The sequence below is a fragment of the Haliaeetus leucocephalus genome, unplaced genomic scaffold (assembly GCF_000737465.1).
Source record: "Haliaeetus leucocephalus isolate CR32 unplaced genomic scaffold, Haliaeetus_leucocephalus-4.0 Scaffold206, whole genome shotgun sequence".
Taxonomy (NCBI): domain Eukaryota; kingdom Metazoa; phylum Chordata; class Aves; order Accipitriformes; family Accipitridae; genus Haliaeetus; species Haliaeetus leucocephalus.
In genome coordinates, this window is record NW_010972642.1 from 12,058,784 (window position 1) to 12,073,893 (window position 15,110).

The 15,110-nt window shown below is 35.7% G+C and overlaps 1 protein-coding gene across 1 annotated transcript in view; it reads right to left on the reverse strand.

The window, feature by feature from the left end:
- IGF1 (insulin-like growth factor 1 (somatomedin C)) overlaps nt 1-14,813 on the reverse strand; it is a 47,753-nt gene extending 32,940 nt beyond the window's left edge. Inside the window, exons 1-2 of the mRNA XM_010566305.1 lie at nt 14,505-14,813; nt 9,967-10,123 (exon numbers count right to left, since the gene is read on the reverse strand). Of these exons, the coding sequence (XP_010564607.1) occupies nt 9,967-10,123; nt 14,505-14,567 (220 nt within the window). The 5' untranslated portion in view covers nt 14,568-14,813. The remainder of the gene's footprint in view (nt 1-9,966; nt 10,124-14,504) is intronic.
- Between the last annotated feature and the right edge of the window lie 297 nt (nt 14,814-15,110).

Consider the following 15,110-nt stretch of genomic DNA (forward strand, 5'->3'; position numbering starts at 1 on the left):
CTCTAGGTTTTAGATATTATTATTGTCTCAATTTCTTAAAAAATTGCTGGGCCATGTATATTCATAGGAATGGACATGAATCGATGTGACCAACAGTGTAAAAAATTGCTTCATTATTTATGCATGGGTGAGTGCACTTGTCTCATTATGCAGGAATAAAATGTGAAGGAGTGTTACTTGTTATGGCGTGTAAGAGTATATTCTATCTACTATATCAAGAAAGCAAAGATAGATAAGCTTTTCCCTTTTACTGTCACAGAGCAGAGTGCTTTCTCCAATAGGATTCACACTGAGTCAGACTAAGGCCTGGCAGTTCTTAAAGGCCAAAGGAGCAACTCTCACTAGTGTTACCTGCATAAGGCACATTCTGGGTCTTTGCTTAACTGTATTATACGATGGCAGCTAAAATAAGCTTGGATTTCCTTTGATCTGAAATGTGGTCCGTATGAGTGCATACTTATCTCCACACTGAAGTTCACTGTCTGGTTTTAAATCGAGTCAACCCACCAAAATTTAGGCTCTTATTGAAGGGTCCTTACTCAACCGACTTACCTAGTTTAAGGATACAATTGCCATAGCTTCCTTGCTTAATTTAGTGGAGAAGGAAAAGTATGTCCTATGGGATATTCAGAACTTAATGAGAGCTCTGAAAGTTTCTTACTCCTCTCACTGACTGTAGAATGAGCTTGAGTAGGCTCCTAACTCAGATACCTCATTTAAGTGCCCCAAAGTAGATGGAATGAATCTGAACCAGAATCTCCTTGTGTATATTGGATCAAGCTCTGTTTAATCTTTATCATTCAGAAGGTTCAGTGTGTACGTGGATAAAAGAAAATTATGTTTGTCACAGATTGTCTGACTAGAAAGAACTGATTTTAAAAGTCTTTTGTCTGAAAAGAGGTGAAAGGCACAATACAGGCAACAACATAAAATACAAATGAGAGCTTTTCTAATACATCTATCCTTCTCTATATGAATCATGGAGGTGTAACAACATTACCTATTCTTCCTACACCACTATCCTCCCTTGAGAAAAAGAAGAAAATTAAACCACCAAAAAACGTCAGTAAGGAATACTTTGATATTACTGAATTCCAAAATATAAGTAGGGTCATAATGCAAATTCTTTCAGTACTACCTCTGTTTTCATTCAGTGCCCATTGATTTAGAGTAAAATGCCAGAAAGAATTAGAAAAAATAGAAGTGTTCTAAAAGCAAATATAGATGGTGTTTTTGCATTTAACCTTAGCTATATATTTCAGAAATAAACATGGCTCTTATTCAGGACATGTATTTGCCAATAATACATCTGATTAAACTAGGAAAATTAGACATACTATCAGTAGCTTGCTCCCAAATTACACAAGAAGAAATTAGATACATTTTCAGTAGCTTGCTCTCAAATCTCTTCAGTCTATGAGTCACCAGATTCTTCCTGCCAAACTAAATAAGTCTGTGAAAGGCTGGAAACTTTAATGGAAAGAAACATAAAACTTGAAATACGTAGGAAAAACTAAGTTTTTTCATGGAAGACCTGTTGACTAGTAATTCAGGAATTCAGGGGATGTAGAAACAAATTATTACATCTTACTTGTCTGCAGAAGTTTCAGGGTATGAAACGTATTCAATTTAAACCTGCTATGTTAACCTAAAATAGATGTCCTTATTAGCTTTCATGTAACCTAAAGTAATCAATGAAGACTTACAGAAGGAAGTTGTAAAAATTTCATTATAACAGTAGAAGCTCTTATCTAGTCATTTTGATGGGGCTGAGTTAAAAAAAACCTTCAGTACAATTCATGCAAGTCTGAAAAAAATCCCTCTGTTGTAAACTGGATTTATTATATATAGTACCACACAGCCATCGAAGCTTATTAGGAATATACTCATCATTTCAGATCCACAACCATAATGACATCTTCTCTAGCATTTTCTCCACAACACTTATACTTTTTCTACCTTTGCATAAGCCATATATTTAAAAATATTCTTTAGAATACAGACTTGTTGTGAAATACAAAGTTGTGTGCGTAATTCCAGCTTTTATCCATTGCCTTAGTAGGATATGGCTGTTTAATTAACATTCTTTTGAAGTCAAAACAATTTTCAGTAATATTTACTTTCCTTAGAAGTTGCAGTTTGTAGGAGCTGGGGGTGTTATTTAAGTGCTTATTTGTTTGGAGATAGAAATAGTTAATAAGTATTGCTAGAATACTTATTTTCAGAAGGAAAGCAGTTTTGTTCACTGGGCTGGATTGAGTCAGAATGGTCTGAGCCAACCCCTTCTTTTTTCTGCATACTCAGCCCTGTGTAAATTTCTGCCCAACACACAAAGACACAAACACTATAAACAAATAGTTCTGTATCAAAAAAAAAATCATATCATTTCAGGTTTGGGTGTGAGCCATAATTTCCTAATGGAAGTGCTTTAACAGGACACTCTTTCCCTACTTCCACACTTTTATGGGCACATAAAGAAGCAGAAGGATCTGCTGTCTGGAGGCACTCTCTTACTCTAGAACACTTATATTACGTAGATGGGAAAGTTGGGATCACAGGAAATTTCAAAAGTAAGATGGGAAATATATAAATATGCTGTAGACTCAGGGGAAAAAAAAAAAAAAAATGAGGAGCCCTAAATTGTTTCTTTGATAAAAGGAAGCTATTCCAGTTTTCACTAGCAAAGGATTTAACATGAGGTAAGCAAACAGCTTCCACTCCATCTCGTAAGAGCAAGAACACTGAAAACATATGAAATTTGACTGTATATGGGATTCAGTCAGAAAATACAGCAAGTACCTCAGATGTGTGTCTGATTTTGTAGGAATTTAGGTTTACTAAGGAAATCAAAGCAGTTTTCTAAGGAATTCCAAACCAATTTACCAGGAATTGGCATGGAAGAGGCAATCAGAAATTTAACCTAAAAGTTGCTCAGATAAAATTGGCAAGATAAGCTCACCTGTGTAATTTGTCTAATACTTAAAGAAGTCTGAAAAGAAAATAGCATTTGCCTTTTCTTGCTTTCATGCCGTAAGAAAAGCAATTTATCCTATTATTCTGAAGATTATGTGTTAACCAGTGCCTAAGGCACAGCTTTTTGGTTGAAATAGACATTTAGTATTTAACTAGATTCAATTTTTTAAACTTTTACTTAGAGTGACAATGCAAAATTTTCTGTAAGTTGGAGTGACTGACTGGTCAGTGTACGATATGCCCCTCCAAAGGCTATGGATGTGTTAAAATTCCTGTTCTCAGAACCTCATTCACAGATACAAACATGAAATATGACTGTCATTACTTAGCAATTAGACCCAGTACTTGGACTATATCTTACATAGTGATTTTGCATTAAATGCACCACAAAGAAAGTATGAATTAATGGCTTTTTCTTCTTTTTGACATGGAAGTTCCTGTGGTTATTACCAGAGATAAATTTAGCATAAATTCTTCAATAAGTATACATTTGTGGTATTTCTTTTGTCTTGATTTCTCGACTGAGAAATGACTTAAGTGTTGGTTACCGCTTTCATTTGTTGTCATATTTTTTAACAATTAAGCTTTTATCATAGGGAAATATTGACATATGGGTGTGGTTTAATAAACCAGTTCAGTTCCATCCTTTTTTAGCAAAGCTCTGAAATGAAAATGGCTTTAAGTCTCTTCGATTTTCAGTGATGTGAGGGGGTTTGAAACGTGTATAAGAGATAAAGTGCTGAATAACCTCTAGAGAAATGGCTGTATGAACTTCCTTCTCTGAATGAGCACTCTGTATAGATTGCCCTAGATGCTCAAGTATTTAATGTAAGAAGTTTTTATTAAGAGACTCTGTGGTTCTGCTAAACTGAGTAATTTGCCTTGTGACTCTTGCTGCTGTTGATCAAATATTGCAAATGCATGACTATTACCAGAATAAATGAAGAGGTCCATATGCAAAGGTTTTGGCCAATTGCATGGAGCATATGCCAGAATTGAAGTCAGTGAAGGGTTTTTCTTGGTATTTAAGATTCAGTGGAAAAGTAAGAGGGGCAGCTATGCCAAGAATTAATGCTGATCTTGCCAAGTGCTTCTTTGAGTGATTTTATCCAACATGAGACTAAACAATGTATTAAATACACATATAGCAGTTAGGGAATCAAATGTCAAATAACAGCTTTCTGCTATTTGAGACCAAATTTGAAACTTGATCTAGTGCATAGATAAAGGCAAACACCATAAAAAGCATTAGCATCTCTAACATCTAACAACTAATATAGACACATATAAATTGAACTTCTGAAGAAACTGTACTTATTTGATTTTGGTAATGGACACTTTCTGCAGAGATGTTTCTTGCTGAAATTTATATAAATGGTTTGCTTCCAGTCACCTCATTAAAATTATCATTACTACTACAGTCCCTCTTAATGAAAAGGTTGAAAAATTATGAAATCCTTGGTGAACTGAGAACTAGCTGTAGAGGAGACCTGTTTGTGGAGTCTAAATTTAGTGTGTTTTAGAGGCTTAATCCTCCTAAACTCACTGTGTGATCCATGGAGAAAGAAGGCAGAACCTCTTTCTCTGTTATTAAAGAGGTAACTTCAGAAGATTAACCGCACTAAACTAAGGTTACCCTTTATGAACACTCCCTAGCCTTTCTTAATGTGGTAAAAAAGCACAAAATTCTTTCAAAGACTGGCTTATTTTCAGAGAACTTCCTCAATCATTACTACCAGGGGCAACAGAGCACACACCATACATTACATATCAGTTATTTGATTACACAGTGATATAATTCCAGAAGCAAGAGCTGTCTTTTTTCTTACAGAAGTATATCAATAACTGTGCCTATAGTCCTGGTTCCCTAAGCACTGACCCTGCAGACCTGGCTAAAGCACATCTTAGCTCCTTTCCAGGCTAGCTTTCCTGAAAGTAAGGAACCTGGGGATAAAGACTGAGGAATACGCTCAAATCTTCCATGGATACAGGATTTGGACATGAATGGGGCATATAGCCAGACCAAGGAACTGAAAAACACTCTCAGATCTTGCTGTGTGAACATAGCCAAGATGACCAGCATTTCTTTGCAAAGATTTGTAAGACTGTCACTGACACCGCAGGCTGTGTGTGTCCACGGCAGCTTTTCAGCATACCTCTCCTGGGTTTGTAACATTAACTTTCCTTTCAATCAGGGACACAGAGAGGAGCTAATGACTCATAGCTCCTTACAGGTATGGAGTAGTTAAAGAACTGAGTGTCATGCCATCTCTTGTAATTATGTTGATAGGTTTGACAGGCCTAGAAACTTTAATAACCTCTTAAAAGCAGACTTCCTGAAGTAAACAAGCTGTTAACTAAAGGGGAAATGGAAGCAGCAAAACGTAATTGCCTATTGCTATGCCCCTTATTTCCTCCTTTGTAAGGCAGCAATTCCTCCATATATACCTTAGTTCTACAAAGCAACAAGATCTGATGACAGCTCTGATTACCCAAAATTATGTTCACTGTCTTATCCTGATTTTCTGATGATTATAAACCCATAGTCTTATGTTGCACACAGCTGGGTATATTCCCAAGGACATCACAGAATTCTGATTGTTTTAGTGGGAAAAAAAAGGTAGTAAAAATCTGTAATGCTTCTCCACAAAGCAGTTGACACAAAGACCATTAGGCTGGATACCAGAAAAGCCTGTTTTTTATGGGATTCACTCTTTTGCATATGGAAACATGTGCTAGATCATTCTCCATTCTCTGAAGAATATCAGAGGAACTCCATTGTGTCAGGTATGTAAATTCAGCTCCTTCTTTTCCATGCAAATGATGCTTCAAAAGATTCACCATAAGCCCAAAGCAGGTTTTTTAACAGAAAAAAAGTGGTTTTTTAATTCATGAAATTGATTGCCATGGCTTCAAATAAGCATTGCCATCTAACTTGGACTTTAGAAATTAGAATGACTGAAAGTGTCTAAGTAAACAAGAAAGGTATTTCTTTATTGGCACTTGTGTGTACTCTTAGCCAAACTGGTATCCATTTATTGGAAAAGGAAAAGGTATATTTTCAAAGGAGAAGAAACTAGATAAAAGAGAATATAGCGTTTGCTCCTTAGAGCAAACTACATTTGCTTTCCTATCTCATGGTAGCAACAGTCCTCAGGAAACAACATGAGCAAGAATGAATGATTGCCCATCAAATTCAACTTGTATGAAGGAAAAAAAATATCTTTTTTTTTGGTTAATCTACAAAGTAAATTCCTGTCATAAGACTAGACTATTTCAAGCAAGATTTCCCCCCTCCTGGGCCATGGCTTCTGTAAGTTTCCTGTAATTTGTCCTTTCATTTTTTCCAACATTCTCTGCCCTCAGCATTGTTTTGTAATAGCAATGGCATGATAGACCTTTCTAGGCATTAAAATGCAAATGAACACAGCAGCCGTCTCACTTTGCTTCATGACTCTTGAATCCAGAGTTTTTGAGACTAGAGAAACATTAATTGAGAAGAGTTGTTTCAAAGCATAGCCACTTGTACAGCTGTGGCCAGGCTCTCTGTTTGTTGGCTTCTAACATCAGGAAGCCTGCAGGAACTTGAGTGGCAGAAGTCCTGCCAGGGAGGTGTTGCTAGATAAAAGGTGGCAACAAACTGCTCTTCACGGGTGAATCATGGGAGAGAGGAAGCTATCCAAGAAGCAGCCAGTGCTGGTTGGGGTGAAATGTGACCAAAGGAAAAGGCAGATGCTCTATTTTGGGATTTGTGTAGTGTTCTCCCCTAAAAAAGCCTTTAAGAAATGCTCCTTGCCAGTCTACCTCATGAAGAAAGGGAGTGGTAGAAACCACATTTGACTTCCTCCTGAAGTCAATACTTTTCTTTGTGTGTGGTAAGCAGCTGGGGCATTTCTTCAGAAGCTGTAAAGCATTTTCTTTTATAGCTAGGAAGTTGGGCAGAGTAGGCTATATAAAGGAATTTTTTTCCTTCCAGTCCTAGCCATAGATATAGCCTTGTGGTTGTGGAGTAGAGTTTCAACAGAAAGTAACTCAATTATTTCTATCTTCATTTCCACCCACAACTCCCAAGGAATAGTCAGAAGTTTTGACCTTGAATTGGAACCGGGAGATCCACCTCAGCCAAAAGGTATTCTTTATATTTGGAGTCTCTAGTGACATACAGAATGATGGAATAAAAACCTTCCCTCACAGCTATTTCCTGTGCAAGTTAAAGACAAACATTACCATTGATTATACTTTATATAAAGGAACCAGAGTATGAGAATAGAAGGCTTAAAATACAATTTAAATTGACATCCTCTTCACAATAAAAGAAAGTTCACTGGATTTTTACTTTTACATTCTTAAAAAGTCCCAAGAAATGGAGCAATGTTTTTAACTTCCAGTAACATGCTGTATTCTGTAATACATTTGTTATGAGAATCTCAAGTTGTTTTACCACTGTCACTGGACTTACTTTTCTATAGTTCTATATTTTAGATTAAACACTAAAAAATTAGAGGGAGAAGGCTAAAACAGATTAAATTGCTGCCTCATGAATCAGAAGTAGTCAGGTAGAGGACACACATTACTTAGCATCCAAGGGCCACATATCAAGTCCATAAAATTCCTGTTGATTACAACAGTGCAAGACTTTCCTAAACCAGGGTGGTCATTCATTAGTAAAACCTTCCACAGTCTTCCATAAAAAACAAGGTAGACCTTTATGGTGTCAACAGTTCCATTATTTCAAGTGAAAACTCAGAATGTAGGAAAACAACAAAGAAAACTAGAGAGAAAGCCTTTACTGACAGCAGATAAAACTCAAGATTGCAAGGGTAAAGATCTCCTTTAAGACTTCAGAAACCCATCCTGGTTTTTTAAGTAAGGATGATCTAGCTTAGGGAATGTAGAGATTTGAAACAGATTGTGCAACCTTAGAATAACTGTAATGATTGAAAACAAAGAGAGTTATTGCTGATGATTAGCGTTTCACATGTCCTCTCACCTTGAGGAATACAAAGAGCACACGTAACAGTAAGTCTGATTGCTTGGCAGTAACAGCCACTCTTGTGGTAAGCAAGTGTGATAGCTGTCTAAACAAGCAGCAAATATTCTGCAGGGAGAGGAATGACTGGGAAAATGCCTAAGATACATGCACAGTAAAAAAAAAACCCTGTTATGCTGCTCTCAGGATGCAGTATATTGCCTCATTGTTTTCTGGTGCAGAAACAGGAGGGGGAGATAAAAGTCTTCCCTTACATTCCTTCCAGCCACAAAGAGAAAGTATTTGTAGGACACTCAAGTAGCCCCTTAAGTGTAACTCAGCTGCTGATAAATGTAACAGATTTTGGTGTTCAAATGAACACATAAAGAGTTGGTAGAAAAATGTGAATTCCTTTATGAGAGATTCCAGTATTTTTAATATTGTGTTTAGCACCAGAATACTAAGTTAAACAGCACCCTAGAATAGATGCTTACTAACGTTAGCTAAAGTGTTAAATACAGAAAAAAAGGGTTCTTTACTGAACTAATTTGTATATATGAAACTAAGGCTCCCAGTTTCAAAGGTAAACTTTAATAGAAAGTGCCATGAAGACAGTGAAAATGTCTGCAGCTGGTATGTTGAGGAAATCAGGATTTTCTGTAAATTAAAGGTGCAAGAATCTGGATTTCTATTTTTATTGCAAGCAAGGAGACAAGTATTGAAAGCAATAACTCCATGAATAGAAATGAATAGGAATTAGGTGGGTAAGATCAGAAAAACAAAAGTGATAGCTTAAAAAGCAAGAGTGATTAGGCTAAAATGAGGATTATAAAAGTAAAAAAAAAAACAACCCAAAACAAACCAACCACAACCAAAAGCAAACCAAGAAACAAAACCTAGACCTTACAAAGAATATAAAAATAAATAGAAAAAAACCCCCTTCAGTTAATTTCTTGGCTTTATAGCCTAACCACCCCAGATTTCCTTTTCTTAGTTATATTCTTGTTTGGAAAGGTAACTGAGGCCCTGAAGGAGAGGTAACTTCGGACAAGCATATATTAATACTAAAAGTAAACACTAGCTTCAGAGGCACTAAAAGCACAAATTCTTGCATGTTGAATTCTTGAATAAATATATTAATGAGTAAATTCAGAATTAATATATTCCTAGCTAAAATTTTCATTAACTTTATGTTAATTAAGTAGCAAATAGCTGAGAATCAGAAATAGATCTCTGTTATTTATAAGTTGTGTATATCTTGATCTTGACAGCACTTGCAAGAAGGTACTAAGATAAAAGAGTTATCTAACAACCCTAGCTTTGCACAATCTATATCACAGCAAAGGAAAAATACTGTGATGTTCAGTTCCAAAGTGTAGGTCTTGCTCCAAAAAGTTATTTGAGTAGTAATGTATCCACACTATTGCAGATTTAATTTTATCTGTTTTCTGTACTGGTGTTAATCTTTATTATCTCACTATGCATGAATTTTCCTTCACCTGTGTTTAACTGACGAAGCACGTGGATACTTGGATGGGGTAACTTTCTGCTTGTTGCCTTCCAGCTTTTCTTTTTTAAAAACCAGATGTTGAAGCTTAGTGTATTTTTAATATGATACAATGTGTACTTAAGCTGTTTACAAGTAGTCTGACATAACAGGTACATGCAGTTCTGCCTCAGGAATATCTTGGGTCTAGTAAGTGCTTTCATTCATTTAATTTCAGTGGCAGGTCAGCAGAAAGCAGTAACATAGCAGGTGGAAAAGCAGCAGCTGGAAAGTGGTTAAAAACAATAACATGCCTGAAAAGGAAAACTTGTCAGAAACTCAGGCTGAACGCAGGCACAGCTTTATTCTTTACTGAGACTTCATGGTTGTTGAAGTCTTGGGTGTCTCCATGATAGACGGTACTAGTCATACTCAGCAGCCTGGTTTGATCATTCCTAAGCTCACTTAGAGCAGTTGCAAACTCCAGTGGATTACATGGAAAAGTTTAGCAGTTGAATGAAAGAAAGGGTTGACTTACTGAAGTAAAAGCCTCTGTCTCCACACACGAACTGAAGAGCATCAACCAGCTCAGCACCACAGAGTGTTTCTGGGCCAGCAGCAGCAGAACTGGTTAAGGTAAGCAAACACAGGCCAAGGTAGAAGAAATGAATGTAGGACACAGTGTGCATCTTCACCTGCCAAGGAAGCAAAAGCAGTGTCAGAATTTCCCCACAGAGTCCTAAAGAAAATGACTCCTGCACCCTTGTGAGTTGAAAATGCATATGTACTGTAATTTGTTAGACAATAAACACAGTACCAGGAAATGTCTCACCATAATTTTGCAACTGTCTACATATTCTAGTCCATGTATTTTGTAAAGTGATTACTTCCTCTGGCGAATATTCTTGGTTCACATTCACACGTAGTTAGAGAACCTTGTAGTAACTATGATTTATGGTTGCTCCTGCAAAAGGAGGATATGGAAGGATGCAATAGACAGGCAAAGAGAAGCCCAGAATAATAAAAGTAAGGAAGACTAGACAACCTTGAACTGTTTTATCTGAGACCAGATATGCTATGAGGGAATATGACAGTTACCTGCCCAGGTACTGGGGCAGGTGGAGGTGGCATATGACAGAGAAGAGCTATTTAAACTAACAAACAGCACTGGCACAAGAATAAATGGCTGTAAACTGGATGGAAGGAAATTTGGCCCAATAGGAAAAGGGTTCATAATTAGTACTCCATGGTTCTCCAGCCACCTTATAAAGGGAAATACCAGGACAAAACAAAAGAAGTTTCAAGGTAGAGCTTGCCAAAATTACAGAAGAGTTGATGTGGGACCTTACATAGTAGGGGACTGCATTCAGTGACTCTTACAGTCCTCTGTTACTGGCAAGTTAACGTTTGGAAGCAGTCAAGAAATTAAGAGGAGCACTAGTGGGAGTGTTAAGGATTTGTATTTTCACTTGATGGAAGCAATGACCTCCATTATATCCTCTTAGTCAGGTTTGGCTATGAGGTATACACAGAGGTGATAATTCTTTTCTCATTTACATTTGGTTACAAACTGTCTTTTTTCCCGGACTTATGACTGAAGAAACACCAATCCTCAATGGGTGTAAATTTGCACCATTCCATTTATGCACTTCCTTTTATATCAATTTATATCAACCAAAGACCTTACCCAACATGTCAAAGAAGACAGCATTATCTTTTTTAAATACTAGGAAAAGCTATTTATATTTAGTAGCAGGACAGTGAAGAATGTGCTTAATGCATATTCTGAACTGATTCAAATCACTTGCCAAAAATACTAGTTTCGAAAGGTGTAAATCTGAATTTAATTTCATTCTCTTTCAAGGTTAACATTAGTATTGCAGTCAGGTAATAGTTACAAATCTTTCTCGCACATACAGTTAACCTTGACTTAAAATGGCTTTGTATTAGCAGACTGGTGCAAAGTAATTGGAGTAAAATGATTAATCTTCCTTAAAGTTTCTTTCAGGGTTTCAGGGACCATTTAATCTTATTTTTTCACTGAACTTCTGGAAAACCTATGAAATTATCTATTGTCTGCTCACATGGGATCTGATCCAGTGGGGTATTGAGCCTTCTCTAGTCAATAATTTTTTAAAATTCTTATTTTCTTGGCAAGGGATCTTAGCACCTTGCTGGATGAGTCCCCTATTTCAACTTAAGTCAAAGCTGAATAGGAGACAAATCTATAAATAAATCAGGAATTATCCCCCTTTTTTTCCTGATATTTCCACTGTGAAAATAATGAACAAATCTAAATCCCATGATATATCATAAAAAGAAAGAATAATTATTTTCCCATACACAAGAGTCTTTAGCCAACTTTGCCATGCAAAAAGCAAGAAACTTTAATGCATGGACACGACTTCAATGGCAAGTGGAGGAAGATCAGATTATAAATGAGTGATGATAACACGAGGCATTATTTCCTGTAATGATTCCATATCTTAACAACATCAATTTCTTTCTTCCCTTGCCATATTTTTGAATTTCTAAGATAAATGTGATGCACCTGCAGTTTAAGATGGTTCCCAGTTCTGAGGAGGTAAAGCAGAAAGCTGTTTAGCACACCGCCTCAGAAGGCTGAAAGACATTACAAATACAAGAACATTATGTATTTAACAATTTGTTCTTGTATAACATTTGGGCCAGAAATAAACATAAATCTTAGACATTTAACAATTTTGTATTTTTCAAGACTTTTCAGCTGGGTTGCATTTTCAGATAAATATCAGCACTGAACTACAACAAAACAGATTATCTACTGTTTTTCCTTTAGGGGAAGCCAAAAAGTCTGCACAGTATAAACCACAGAGAATTTCTAACTTTATCTCCAAATTTAACAACAGTCAAGAACTTTCAAACAAGTAAAAACTTTGGGGAAAAGAAAACAGACTCACATGTTTCTAGGGCTCAATCAATTATTTGTTAAATTAAGTGCTGCTTCATCAAAACTAATTCCAAAATATAGTTTAAAACTTTAACTTTGCTTCATCATTTTAATTAAACATAACATTAGTTGATTCAATATGTTTGTGATAAAATCAAAGTTCCCATTTATGTCTGAGGGGAATATTCTTAAGAAAATACAGAGTTGTAATCCAATATTGCTTCAGGTTCCTTACAAAGAGGCAGGGTGCTTGCAGTGTCCCCAATTTGACTAGAAAGTTGAGAGTTTAAAAGAAAATGCATTGGCATGTGGGTGGGGTTTATTGAAGCATCTAATTACATTTGGAAATTGAATACAGGTTCAGGATGAGCCTGGTTAAGCACTTCTTTTAGTTGCATAGAATGACTGACCATATTTTCACAGCTGGAATTTCCTCTTTTTTTTCAGTAAAATAACCAGCTTTTGCTGCATTCCTTTTTTAATAGTCCAGAAGAGTGGCACCACAGAGGAATGTCACATATGAACACTCTAGATCTCTTTTACTTCTTGATTCTTCTATGTAAGTCCTCTTCATCTAACAAACTATCAGTTGGCACAAGTTGTGCATAAGAATTCTTCACATGCTTGGTGATTTTAATAACACATAAGAACATCTACAATAATTGCAAATATCTTGAAGGGGGCAACATTTTTTATGGATAGTATATGCTATTATAGCTGATAGCTACATATAGCTATTATTTGCTATTAAAAAAAAAAAGAGTTATATTCAAAATTACATTTTGCTACATAAAGTTTGGACCTGATTGCCAAGCCATAGTAGAAGTATGTAATTAGTATGTAGTAACAGTATTCACTAGTAATTATTATATAAATAAAGCATATTTACTCTAGAATGGATCCAGGTTTAAATACTGCTAACTTTGATTAAAGAATCTGGGCTAGATCCTAACCTAAATCAATATGTTCCATTGATTCCAAGGAAGCTTGGCAGGATGCACCAGCTGAAGAACTAGCACATTACTTTTATGTCTCTTAGTGCCTTGCTCAATACTTAAAAAAAAATCATCTTCATCTTTCAAGTATATTGGAAAGGATGCCCATTTATACATTAAGAGAATGGTTTCACCCATTGCAATTACAGACCTGCTTTTTTGAATCACATTAAGGAATGACATAAGTGTGTTTTAAGTGTAAGACATTCTAAAAAAATAATCAGGCCCTAAACAATTAAAACAGGAGAATTCTGTCAACTGCATAAGTGTCCTTGCAAAATATTAAATAAAAAAGTTCGTGAAGGGTATAAATTTGCTGATAATGGAAAGTTGAACTAGGGCCAATTGAGAGAAACAGAGGTCAATGCACCTACTGAAGCCAAATTTACTTAAAGACAGTTTATATTAATGTGTAGAAATTACAGGGTCGTAACATGAAACTTCACAAGCAAACTTTCCTGAAACAGCCCTCCCTACAAGGGAAAACTTGGAGATGAACATGTAGGGGAATTTCCATTTTCTTTATGTACAATTGCTTAAGCTATACAAATATGCAAGGTCAGCAAGAGTTGCAGCTGGTTTCTAGTGTAGAAAACAAACTGAACTTCACATTTACTTTTAATTTATGAAAGCAAAAAACAAGTAACTGCTACAATGCTGCCAGAAAATTGCTGCAGTGACAACATCCCTTAAAAGTTTCCCTGTGAAAGCATGAACATTTTATCTATAAATGTGTATAATAAAACTGCAGAAACTTAACATGTGAATAATACCTTTTTCCTATAAAACCCTGCACCTGCAGAAAATAGCTAAAAGTTCTTGTTTTCAGAAGCATTAATTAACAATATAGACAATGATGTAATTGGACCCTTTAAAAATGACATAACTGAAAAATTGCAAAGTTCTCTGAATAGAAGTGAAATTTAAGACATGTATCTGCAATAGTTTACCCTTACAGTTATCTATGTAATTGCAACTATTACATACAGCCATTTTCCAGATCACATAAAATTGCATGTTCAGCAATTTATAAATAATTCTCAGTTCTAAAATAATGTTATTGAAAAGTGCACAATACTCTTCAAACCAGAAGCAGACAATACACAGTAAAATAAAACTAAAAAATTATTTGAAATAGTAATAAAGATTTACCTTCAAGAAATCACAAAAGCAGCACTTAACTAATTGTGTTGATAGACTGTTGATTTTTTCCATTGCTTCTTAAAAGTGCAAAGTCTGGAAATGAATTTGTTAGCAGTAATGATGAGAAAAAAGAAATCCAGAGAGATGTGAGATGTTGAGAGCAATGTCACATTTCAATATTGAGGACTTTATTCCATTGCGCAGGCTCTATCTGCTCTGATTTTAGCAGTGACAGTGAGATTTAGCAAACAGAAGAGGGATTTAGAGAAAATCCTCACATTTATCTACATTACACAGACACTGTAGACAGGAAACAGCTGGGGGAGCATTTGCCTTCTCTCTCTCTCCCTCTTCTGGCAAAGTTACCGAGTAAGGACTTTTTTGGGCATGGTGACAAATAACATCATACCTTTGCATTTTAAAACTAGAGCACAGAAGCATATTTTTTTCCCCTTAAAAGAATGTGAATTAGTGACTGAGGGGTGAGCAGACAAAAAAGCTTGTGCTGCCATGAAAAATAAGAAAATGTATTCTGGTTAACTTTCAGATAGCTATGTGTGCATTTGTATTTATGTGTGTGTCTGCATTTCAAATATATAAAAACTTACACACGTA